We start from the raw sequence: 12,521 nt of genomic DNA, 5'->3' as shown, positions 1-12,521 counted from the left end.
TGCCAGTAGAAAGAGTTACAGTAAAAAGTTTAAACATGCTACAACATGGATGAAACTTCAAAACATTATGCTAAGTAAAAGAAGTCAGTCACAAAAGATGTGACACCATTTATATGAAATGTCCAGAATGGGTAAATCCATAGACAGCAGGCCTGAAGTGACTTGGGGGAAATGAGAAGTGACTATTAATGGGGATGACGTTTCTTTTTAGGGTGACAAATATGTTCTAAAATTGACTATGGTGATAGCTGCACAATCTGTGAATATGCTAAAAACCGCTGAATTTTAAACTTTAAAAGGGTGAATTACATGGCAAATGGATTATAGCCCAATAAAGTTGTTAAAAAATAACTTTCTGAAGCATTAGATAATTTTCTCAATTTCTCACCTCAAATAAGAATAGATTTCAATCTCCATGAAAACAACCACATGATTTGGGGACTTTTCCTTTTTTTTTTTAAAACTGAAGTTCAAAGCTTGTTATAATGCGTACATAATACAGACATATAGTTTCTCTAAGTGGTATTTACTATTATTTTTTAGGTCAAGTGTATTCCTATATAGTAAGTTTCTACTTAAATGACTTAACAAGGAAAAAAATTCAGTTAAGCCTCCAGTGGCATGAAGACCTTCAGAATACCAACAATGTTAACAACTTGATCACCACCAAAAATACTTAATTAACAAATACGATACTAACTTATCACCCAAAAGAGAAGTTAGAAATAGGAATTTAAAATTACCTGATTTGGGGCTTCCCTGGTGGCACAGTGGTTAAGAATCTGACTGCCAGTGCAGGGGATGTGGGTTTGAGCCCTGGGCCAGGAAGATCCTACATGCCGCGAAGCAACTAAGCCCATGCGCCACAACTACTGAGCCTGCGCTTTAGAGCCCACAAGCCACAACTACTGAAGCCTGCGTGCCACAACTACTGACGCCCGCATGCCTAGAGCCCGTGCTCCGCAACGAGAAGCCACCACAATGAGAAGCCTGTGTACCACAACGAAGAGTAGCCCCCTCTCCTCGCAAATAGAGAAAGCCCGCGTGCAGCGACGAAAGCCCAACACAGCCATAAATAAAATAAATAAATATTTATTTATTTATTTAAAAAAGAAAAAAAAAACCTGGTTTTAAGAGCAAAAGCACCTCAACTTAAACTCAACAATTTAACCAACTGGAGTGAAATTTTACTAAAAGAAGTAAACTCCACATAAGTATTGAAACAAACAAGTTTTAAAAAGAACTTACTTTTTGAAAATAAACCTATCATAAGTTGCCTATTTTTAAGTTACCAAATAGCTTTCAGTTACTATCAGTATCAAATCATACACTATAACCCAAAAAAATACTTGCAGACTTCTTTTTTTTTTTAATTCAGCATTCTTTTTTCTTATTCTTTTTTTTTTTTTTTTTTTTGCAGTATGCGGGCCTCTCACTGTTGTGGCCTCTCCCGTTGCGGAGCACAGGCTCCGGACGCGCAGGCTCAGCGGCCATGGCTCACGGGCCCAGCTGCTCCGCAGCATGTGGGATCCTCCCGGACTGGGGCACGAACCCGCGTCCCCTGCATCGGCAGGCGGACTCTCAACCACTGCGCCAACAGGGAAGCCCTATTTTTCTTTTTTTTAAATTTATTTATTTATTTTTTTGGCTGTGTTGCGTGGCTTATAGGATCTTAGTTCCTTGATCAGGGCTTGAACCCAGGCCCATAGCAGTGAAAGCACTGAGTATTAACCACTGGACCACCAGGGAATTCCCAAAAGACAGATTTTTCTTAGAAATTCCTTTAACAGATTTATACACATCTTCAAGTTACAGTCAACTGCAAAAACCTACCGAACCAACAGCACCAAATCCAGTACTGGTCTGCCCAAAGAGACCTGTTCCCGTTCCAAATGCTGTCCCAGTGCTGGTGTTTGTAGCTGTCCCAAAAAGACCTCCCGGCTGTGAGGCTTGGGTTACTCCAAATAAACCCTGTAAAAGGTAGTCTAGATTACAAGAAAACCTACAATAGTCAGTTGTCTTTAAAAGTCTTAGATTATTAATAATAGTTGCCATTTTTTTAAGTTTATGTGACAGACATTATGCTAAATACATAGAACATTTCTTTTCTTCACAACAACCCTGAAACGCAGGGCCGTTTTCCAAAAGAAAATAAGGCTCAGAGCAGTAAAAAACTTGCCCAAGATGTCACAGCCCCTAAGTGGCTGGACCAGAAATTCGTATCTGTATCTAAGCCTGATGAGCAACACAGTCCTGGACAGCTATATAAAGACTTTATACTAACTCTTGTGCTCTAAGAGATAACAGGGTTGCCACACTGAAAACAAAATGCCATGACAGGGTGCTTCATTTTCAGAGTTATGCCAAAAGAACGTATTAATACTGAGCTGGGGAATGGACTTTGAATCAAATAACTGAAAATAATCAGCTGAAAATAATAAAATTAATCTGAACAAAGGCAGTAGTGTAATGTTAAGTCTTCATTTGTTATGATAAACTACACAATTTCAAATAAGCAAAGTTTGTATCTTCCAATGTTTAAAGATTTTTTTATGCATTAGTCAACAAAAGAAAAATATTGCATTAATGGGCTATAGCTGAATTGAGAATTCAACGTAGTGTTTTAAACAGCTTTATTGAGATATAATTCACATACCATAAAGTTTACCTATTTAAAGTGGACTGTTCAGTGGGGTTTTTCTATGTTCAGTGCTATGCAACCATCCCCACTCTAAATTCAGAAAATTCTGATCACTCTAAAAAGAAACCCTGGACCCATTAGCAGTCACTCCCCATTCCTAGGCAACCAACCACTAACCTACTTTCTGTTCCCATAGATTTGTCCATTCTGAACATTTCATATGAGTGGAATCATACAAAAGGTGGTCTTTTGTGAATAGCTTCTTTCACTTAGCATGTTTAAAAGGTCTCTCCATGTTGTAGCATGTATAATACTTCATTCCATTTTAATGGCTGAATAATAGTCCACTGTATGGATATACCGCATTCATTTATCCCTTCATCACTGATGGACATTTGGGTTGTTTCCACCTTTTAGTTATTATGATCAGTTGTATACAAGTTCTTGTGTTTTCATTTCTCTTGGGGGAAATACCAAGGTGTGCAACTGCTGGGTCATATGTTAACTCTACATTTAGCATTTTGAGGCATTGCCAAATTTTTCCAAAGTGGCTGCACTATTTTATATTCCAAACAGCAATGCATGAGGGTTCCAATTTCTCCAAATTCTTGAAAACATTCATTATCATTGTCTCTCTTTTTGTTTACAGACTTCCTAGTGTGGATATGAAGTGATATCTCACTGTGGTTTTGAAATGCAGTTTCCCTGATGCCTACTGACATTGAGTACCTTTTCATGTGCTTATTAGTCATTTATCTTCTTTGGAAAAATGTCTATTCAAGTATTCGGCCCATTTTTTAATGGTCTGTCTTATTATTCAATTATAAGAGTTCTTAATTGTTTGGACACAAGTCCTTTGTGAGATATATGACTTGAAAATATTTTCTCCAATTTGCAGGTATTCTTTTTGCTTTCTTGATGGTATCCCCCTTTGACCCACCAAAGTTTTTAACTTTGAAGAAGCCCTATCTATTTTTCCCTTTTGCTGCTTTTGCTTTTGGTGTACTATCTAACAGATCATTGCCTAACTCCTTTTCTTCTATGAGTTTTATAGTTTTAGCTCTTACATTTGATCCATTTTAAGCTTTTATAGTTACCACAATTGTATAAAGAAAAGGTCCAACCTCGTGCTTTTGCACGTGGAAAACCATTATCCCAGCACTCTTTGTTGAAAGATTCTCTCCGTAGTGAACTGTTTTAGTGCTCTTGTTGAATATCAATTAACCATGAGGAACTTGTTTCTGGACTCGCAATTCCAGTCCCGATTTTATATGTCTAGCCTTATGCCAGTATTACACTGTCTTCATCACTTCATCACTCCAGCTTTCTTTTCTTTCAAGGCTGTTCTGGCTATTCTGAGCTCCTTTCTACTCCTTTTTGAGTGTTTTTATTATGGAAGGTTGTCAAATGTCTTTTCTCTACCTACTGAGGTGACAATATGGCTTTTGTACTTTATTCTACTTTATGGTTTATTACATTAATATGAAAATATGTTGAACCAACCTTCCTAGGATAAATCCCACTTGGTCACAGTGTATAATCCTTTTTATATGTTGTTGAATTCAATTTGCCAGTATTTTGAAGATTTTTGCGTCTACCTGTACTTCTTATTTTTTAATCAGGCAAAGTATCTCTAATTTTAAAACCAGGTATATCCCAAGGATTCTAATCAATAAATCATACCTCAAATTTACCTTTAATTTTATACTTCCCTAAAAGAGTCCCTAGAAATAAACTGCTCATGACTATAAGGACTTTCTCTTCTACTATCTGGACAGAAGTAGCAATTATCCAACATGGCTCTAAGTTTTAGTTCTCTCTTATTTATTTTAATGAACTAAACTTCTTTGCCTGATTCCACTTAAGGGAATGAGCTGAAAGAACCTTCTGAAATAGAGCCAGTAGTTTATAAATATTTTCTCCTATACTCTACAGAATGCCTGGAGTCAATGTCCTAAGGTATAGCTTCAGGACGGCCAATTCTAGCACACTAAGCAGCGATTAGTGATGAGAAAATATGCCCAGAAAGGATAAGTGACTTGTTAAATAGCCCCTCATTAAATACGGAGTAGAGCCTGGACTAGAATCTATGTCTTAATTATTCAAAGATTTTGCTCTCTTCCCTTTACTACACATACGTATCGTCAACCCTTAAGAACTGCAGTAGAGATAGAACTTGTTAATTTGACATGATTAGAAGCCTCATTACTTAGCTCTACAAATAAGACCTGTTTCCTTACCATGGTGTTGGTGCTTGGCTGTCCTAGTGTGTTGGTATTACCAAAGGAAAAGCCAGTGGTCTGGGTGGTTATGGCCTGGGCAAATGGTTTGCTGAAGAGGCTGGTAGCCTGCTGATTCTGTTGGCCAAAAAGACCACCTGGATTTGTTCCAAATCCAGTCGTACCTTTCAGGAAAAGAAAAGGAAAAATAAATGGTGGGGGGAAATGCCAAACCTCACATTATCTAGTTACTTCAATAGTCTATGTTATTGATTATATATCTAAATTACCCTACATTCATTCATTACTCAAACTGGATAACCACTTCATTTTCCACCTTTCTTCACATAACTCCAGATTTGGTTCAGACTCGACTTTCTACAAAAATACTCTGACCCCAAGAACCTAGGCTGGGCTAAGTAATCTTCCTTTGTGACCCCACAGCTTTTTGTCTATTTTACAAGGTAACACACTACACTTAAAGTCTATGTGTGTATTTTTAACCTTGTTAGACTAAGTTTTTCTTCAGAACAGGGGCTTTCTCTTTATAGCAATATATCCAGCATAGGGTGTGACACAATAACAATACTTAATAATGGCTAAACTAAATCACAGAATACCAAAACTGAAAAGAATGTAAATGCCATTTAAACGTGTATTCATTTGTGTATTTGTGTATGTAACTCTACAGAAGGCTACCCCCCAAAATGTAACTTTTGCTTGTTTCTACAGAAGCAAACTGGTGGCTAAGGGGGAAAAAAAGAAAAGACCTTTGGATATGTACATTTTTGTATATCATGAACTTTAAATCATATGTGTATATTACTTTTGCAAAAGTAACACTTTTATAAAGTAATTTAGTAATCATCCTAGACTCCCCTCTTTCACATCCCACATAAATCAATCCATCAATAAATCCCATCGGTTCTACATTCAAACTGGCTCCAGAATCTGACACTTTTACCATACCATAGCACCATTCTCTACAAGCCACATCATCTCTCATGTGGATAGGGCAACAGCTTTTCTAACTGATTTGTTTCCACCCTTGCCCCCATACAATCTACTCTTAATACAGCAGCCTTCAGAATGATCCTTTATTCATAATCACATGACTTATCTAAACCTTCTAATGGCTTCCTGACTCAAATAAAAATTCAGATCTTGACACTGGCCCACAAAGGCCTATAAAATATATTCCCCTAGGGCTTCCCTGGTGGCGCAGTGGTTGAGAGTCCGCCTGCTGATGCAGGAGACATGGGTTCGTGCCCTGGTTCGGGAGGATCCCACATGCCGCGGAGCGGCTAGGCCCGTGAGCCGTGGCCGCTGAGCCTGCATGTCCGGAGCCTGTGCTCCGCAACGGGAGAGGCCACAGCAGTGAGAGGCCCGCGTACCGCAAAAAAAAAAAAAAAAAAATATATATATATATATATATTCCCCTATATCCTCCAGTACTTCCCCTTGTCCTCTCCCCTTTGGCAAAAACTCAGGATTTCTAGACTTCTAGTTTCCTCCAGCTGGAATATTCTTTCCCTAGAAATCTGTATAGCTTTATGCTTCACCTTCTTCAGATAGGTCACTGATCAAACACCACCTATCAGTGAAGCCCTTCTTAATCATCTGCCCTTAGTACTATATTTCTCCCCACCCCCCACAAACATACCAGGCATTTCCTATTCCTCTAGCAACCCTGAATCATTTTTCTCCATAGCACTTAAGCACAAAAATGACAATTATGTTTTACTTTCAGTTGTCTGTCCCTCCTCAATATGGCCCAACATGATGTCAAGTGCTTACTAGTTCCAAAGCCTGTTTTGTTCTGACCATAGGCAAAGCCTGAATTTGTAGTGGAAGAACTGAAGAGTCCTGTTGCACTGGAGGTGGCTGGAGAAGACCCAAACAAGCCAGTCGTGGTACCTGCTCCCACCTGGTTCTGCGGGCCTTTCCGGTTGGCCTGATAATCCTCTAAACGAAGTTCCTAGAGTAAGTGAAAACATATTCCAAATTAATATGCAGCCAAAAAAATTATTTAGGAGGCTAAATAATACTTGCATTTAGCATTCAATTTCTATGTTCACATAGGAACCATGATTAAAAAAACAGAAAACTATGGAATGGTTAACTTACTATCATTACAGAAAAACACTTTCAACAGTGTATAATGGACATTAAAATCCATACCATAATTACCATAAAACTACAGGCCAAAGGACCAACCACATCTTAATTTCAATTTTCTTCTATAGACAATAATACTTTCATTTAGACAATAATGTTGTCTACTCCCACCCCAAATGTAAAGATTAGCTGATTAAAAGATGGATGATTCTGAGGAATTCAGAAAACTCAGGAAAAGAAGAGATAAAGTTTAACAGTTTTGTCTCACAAGTAAGGGTGTTTCTGTATACTCCAAAGAAGCAAGCACAGTCTGGGATGTAAAAGAAGCAACAGCAACAACCAGAGATGACAGTCAAAATGTACAATGAACTATCACACAACAGTGATAATGAACAACCTATAACTTCGCACAACATGGATAAACATCACAATGCTGAAAGACAGATTTAAGAGTACGTAATATAAGATCCCATCTATGTAAAATTCAAAAATGGGCAAAATATGGGCAGTCAGGATAGTGGTTACCTTTGGAAGGGGAGGATTGTGACTCTGGGGGCAGGGCCCAAAGGGGACATCAGGGATGCAGATAATGATTTACTTATTGTGTTGCACACTTATGACTTTGCATGAGTTTACTAAAAACACATGCATGTGCACACACTGCCCAGTGTAGTATGAGCAACAGCCAATCAGAATAGACTATCAGTAAAACTATATCCGTACATACAAGCTGAATATCATCCTTGCCTAAAACAACAAATATCTATAAATAATGTATTAATGAAAAAAAAATTTGGTTAATTTTTTACATAAATCCTAAAAAATAATCAAAAACATTTTAAAAAGCTGCTTCCCAATAGAATCAAAAGGTTAGGGTGATACTCTGTAATGCATTTTACTGACCTCTAGGGACTTGCTTTCATATTCTTTCATAGCAGTAATACACTGGTGCTTGGTACTGATGTTAGTGCTAACTCCAGCTTTAACCATAGTATCTGTACCAGTTGGAGGCTGCAAAGGAAGATAAAGGCAAATCTGAAAGTCTAAAGAAAACGTTTACGTTCAAGCTTTATAACCCTATTCTCCCAGACACAATTCTTCAACGACTGAACTCTATAACCAGTCCCCTAGGTTCTTTACTTAACGGGACAGTTTTAAGAGTGCTTGATTAAATACACTGCATTCTTGATCTCTCCCTGTATCAAGGTTATCTGCATAAGTCAATCTCAGAAACAGTTATCAAAAACCCAGGGATTAATCCCATAACGAAGCCATTCAATTATCTACTAAAATACACTTAATAATATATGCATAAGGGAAGCTTTATCCAATTTACCTAATATATACATTTAAACCTCTATTTCTGAGTTCTAATTCCTACTCTGCTCTGAAGTGTCTGCTTTGTGACTATTGTTGCATTTATGAAATATGGAAGCCTGGTTTTTCCCCCTATAAGCTTATGAGGCAAAAGGCACTAGGTAACTAAAGATTCCTACTTAGGGTCTTCCCTGGTGGCGCAGTGGTTGAGAGTCCACCTGCCGATGCAGGGGACACGGGTTCGTGCCCCGGTCCGGGAAGATCCCACATGCCGCGGAGCAGCTGGGCCCGTGAGCCATGGCTGCTGAGCCTGCGCGTCTGGAGCCTGTGCTCCGCAACGGGAGAGGCTACAACAGTGAGAGGCCCGCATGTCGCAAAAAAAAAAAAAAAAAAAAAGATTCCTACTTGTATTGTTAGTTTTCTCAATTACTGTACTTTCTAAGAGACAACACACAGTATTTTCCTCTATCATTTATATTTAACTTTATTTTAAATTCAGGATTCTAAATTCAGTATTATGAATTCACCACCCTGCCTAAGAAATTCTTCATTTTCTGGAAGAATTTTAACAAGTTTTGCCAATCCCTATATTTGCCAGAGATTTCCATTAGACTAACTGCACTGCCAGCCTATCCTAATTATCTCCAAAACAATCACATCAAGTAGTATCTTACATCAAGTGGTATTCCATGTATTTTCATAAACAAAATCTTTCATTCTAACCTTCTATCCAACTTCTCTCAAAAAAGCTGAAGAAAACACAAAACTCATTTGCTTCATTTTGCCATTTCACCAACAAAAGTTTTATTTCTAATTGGCACACAGAAACTGATGAGTTATTCCATACAGCTCCTTAAGGAGGCCCTATTTTCAATGATTTTTACAGTTTGCCCCATCATTCCTTCTTTACTTCTGTAAAGAATGGTTGACGATTCAGAGGCCAATTATGAACACAGTAAATACAAGCTCAGCCTGATATTTCTTTTTTTCTGGCTGCACCACAAGGCTTGTGGAATCTCAGTTCCCTAACCAGGGATTGAACCCAGGCCACGACAGTGAAAGCCTGGAATCCTAACCACTAAGCCATCAGGGAACTGTAATCAACTACTACTGTAATCAACCTTGTGAATACAAATTTAATTGGTTTGAGCATAATTCAAATATAAATTATAATCTAGATTTATGTTTCATGACTCTTCCTGTCTACTATACAACTATTCCCAGATATTGTTCTTAACACATATTTCAGGAAGAGTGAGACTAAGCTATGCATAACTGGAAAGAGAAGAAATGTTATGATTCCTCCTACAAAAAAACATACAGGAGACAAAAATATTCCACAAAGATCGAAAGACAATACTTACGTTAAACTTAATAGTAGTCCCAGTAGGAGCAGCTGTAAAACTACTTGGCCCAAAGAGGGAGCCAGATGTGCTACCAAAAGGATTAGAGGTGGTATTTGTAGTTCCAAAAAGTCCCCCGCTGCTGGTACTTGTTCCAAAATCTATAAATTAGAAAGAAAAATGGGATGGTAACAGTAAAGAATTTAAGAATCTGTAAGCTATCTTGGAATTGGCCTGTGGCATTAGAGCAGCATTACTTCCAAATCCTCAGGTTTTCTATCTTTCCAATCTCCCTAGCAAGTACCTTCAAACAGATATTTCATACAGACACACACAGTTCTAGGCTCACAACTTTGACATGAAACAAAATCTGAATCTTTAGTCAGCTAAGTGTCTGTAAAGTCCTTGGGCACACTTAAACAACAAGTTAGAAGAAACAGTATTCTGTTTCATTAAATATTTTATCTTATTTCTCTTGGTAAGACCAGATGCTCAATGAACTTGTCTTTCTGACAATGCCTTACCGCAACAGACCTGAACAAGAGTCACAGTATATTTTATTTACATATATTATTACAAACACCCACATATAACCAAAAAGTTTAAAACAAATGGTCCCATTAGGGTAACCACACATAGGTTAATATAAAATTTCACCCAGAAAAATAATTTAGAAAAATTAGTAGGCATGTTGGTCATTTATAGAAATAAATCTACTTTCCCAAATAGCTAAGTTTAAAAAAAATTACATAACAGAGAATTTAACTGTTATCTAAGGAATGTATTCTTCAAAATATAAGATACTACTTCTAAAGAAATTACACATATGGTACCAGAAATAGCAGTAAGCAATACAAAGTTATTTGCCAATATTTAATATTAAGTGACATCCTAATACCAAGTTAAGAGGAATGTGATTTCTCACTGGCAGTCAAACTATTTCTTTTCTAAAAACATGTCCTAATATATAAAGTAAATAGGCATATCTCTTTTGAATTAGTATTTTAGATTGCATTTTATATTGTCATGGTTAAATATTTCAACATCCCCTCAAACAACTTTCCCTTTGTAAAATACTGATAGCTGGCTAAATTACTTATTCTACCATACCAGTGCTGGGAATGGCATCAACTCACAGGGCACACCTGTGCAACTAGCAGTGTTTCTGCCTCAAAGAACTGTGTGGTGAAGTATCCCTGGGCCACATTTAGACTTAAAGAGAAAGAAGCCATCAATTAAAAACACCTGCCATGGCTAAGGAATGGAGGAGTAACCATGTCACATCCAGTACTTACCATTCCTGCTTCGGTCTCTTCAAACCAAAAGCGAAACAAAGGCAGGAAGGTGCCCCTGCAGTATACTACAATTAACTACACATATTTCTCCTTGAAATTCTCCCTTCTTGACACCTATGACAGTACTCTGACCTGGCTTTTCATCTTATTCTCTGGTCATATCAGGTACCTCTTCCTCTGCATACTCCTTAAATACCAGTGCCCCTCAGACTTCCATTCTTGAAGAGATGTACCCCTTCCCTTCCAGCCTATTAAACTTTTCAATACCATTTTGAGTTTTCCTCTCCCCATGTTCTTGCTATGTGGTGAGAAAAGGAGGTGGGTGAACACAGGGAAAAGGAGAAGAGAGAACACATTCAATAAGCAAATCAAATTGTTAGATGCAGAAATCCAATGATTTACTACTTACTCCCAAAGCCTGTTGGTTTATTTTGTGCAAAGGCATTGTTTTGGGATGAGAAGAGACTGGTCCCTGTGCTTGCAGTTCCAAACAAGCTGTTTGATGTTCCTGTTGATGTGCCAAACCCAAAGCCACTGCTTGTGGAGGTAGCTGGCTGGCTAAATGAATTGGTACCAAATAAGCCTCCTGAAGAGATAGAGAGGGGAAAAAAAGGGTTAAACAGACTGGAGTCACTAAGTGAAGCCCTATACCAGCTATGAATAAACCAACTGTATTCCAAATAAAGCCCCTACCTGGTTTGGTCTGTGAATTTCCAAACAGGCCTCCGGTATTGTTGCTAGAACCAAATGCAGATGTTCCAAATGCCCCTCCACTAGTAGTGCCAAAACCAGTATCTGATAAAGCAAAATCCAGGGTCAGAATAAAATCTAAACCAGGTGGCCCAATGAAAGAGGATTTTAATATTTCTTAACATTCTGCATTTGAACAGGACCACTGGTCTAATCCAAAAACTATTTTTTCAAAATTCCATCAGACTACTTATAACAGAGCTGATATTAAGCCACACTTTATTCACTGTCCTGGGTAAAGTAAGGAAACAAAGTTAAAAAGCTTATAACTTTTCAATAAGTTAAAGATGTTGATAGGTTTAAAAAAAAAAGTGCCAAGCTACTATGAACTACAGACAAAAATAATCAAAATTTGGGTTTCCTGGTGGCACAGTGGTTAGGAATCCGCCTGCCAATGCAGGGGACACGGGTTCGAGCCCAGTCCAGGAAGATCCCACATGCCGCCGAGCAACTAAACCCGTGGCGCCACAACTACTAAGCCTGCACTCTAGGGCCCGCGAGTCACAACTACGGAAGCCCATGTGCCTAGAGCCCGTGATCTGCAACAAGAGAAGCCACCGCAATGAGAAGCCTGCGCACCGCAACAAAGAGTAGCCCCTGCTCACCGCAACTAGAGAAAGCCCACGCACAGCAACAAAGACCCAACGCAGCCAAAAAACAAAACAAAAAAAAACCAAAAGAAACAAAAAACTGTTAAAAATTTTCTCCAGACACCATACACTCTACAGTCTCTGGGATGAATGGTCCTTAATTAGAGGAGCACATCAGAATGACCTGGGAAGTTTTCAAAATACACATGTTCAACTTCCAATCCCAGAGATTCTAATTCCATAGTTCT

At 38.2% G+C, this 12,521-nt stretch overlaps 1 protein-coding gene across 14 annotated transcripts in view; it reads right to left on the bottom strand.

Annotated features, from left to right (window-relative positions):
* NUP98 (nucleoporin 98 and 96 precursor) overlaps nt 1–12,521 on the bottom strand; it is a 99,394-nt gene that overhangs the window by 71,267 nt on the left and 15,606 nt on the right. For 10 of the 14 annotated variants that reach the window (XM_022565833.3, XM_022565836.3, XM_022565827.3 and 7 more), the window contains 7 exons: nt 11,627–11,728; nt 11,343–11,519; nt 9,660–9,799; nt 7,882–7,989; nt 6,658–6,838; nt 4,882–5,045; nt 1,834–1,971 (listed from right to left, as the gene is read on the bottom strand). In XM_022565833.3, coding sequence (XP_022421541.1) covers nt 1,834–1,971; nt 4,882–5,045; nt 6,658–6,838; nt 7,882–7,989; nt 9,660–9,799; nt 11,343–11,519; nt 11,627–11,728 — 1,010 coding nt within the window. The remainder of the gene's footprint in view (nt 1–1,833; nt 1,972–4,881; nt 5,046–6,657; nt 6,839–7,881; nt 7,990–9,659; nt 9,800–11,342; nt 11,520–11,626; nt 11,729–12,521) is intronic. The other 4 variants (XM_022565830.3, XM_022565834.3, XM_022565832.3 and 1 more) reach the window with 2 other exon arrangements.

Source organism: Delphinapterus leucas, chromosome 7 (assembly GCF_059928025.1).
Source record: "Delphinapterus leucas isolate spDelLeu-1000000601 "Yukka" chromosome 7, BTC_Dleu_Yukka2, whole genome shotgun sequence".
NCBI classification, from domain to species: domain Eukaryota; kingdom Metazoa; phylum Chordata; class Mammalia; order Artiodactyla; family Monodontidae; genus Delphinapterus; species Delphinapterus leucas.
This window is presented reverse-complemented; position numbering and strand designations above follow the sequence as displayed.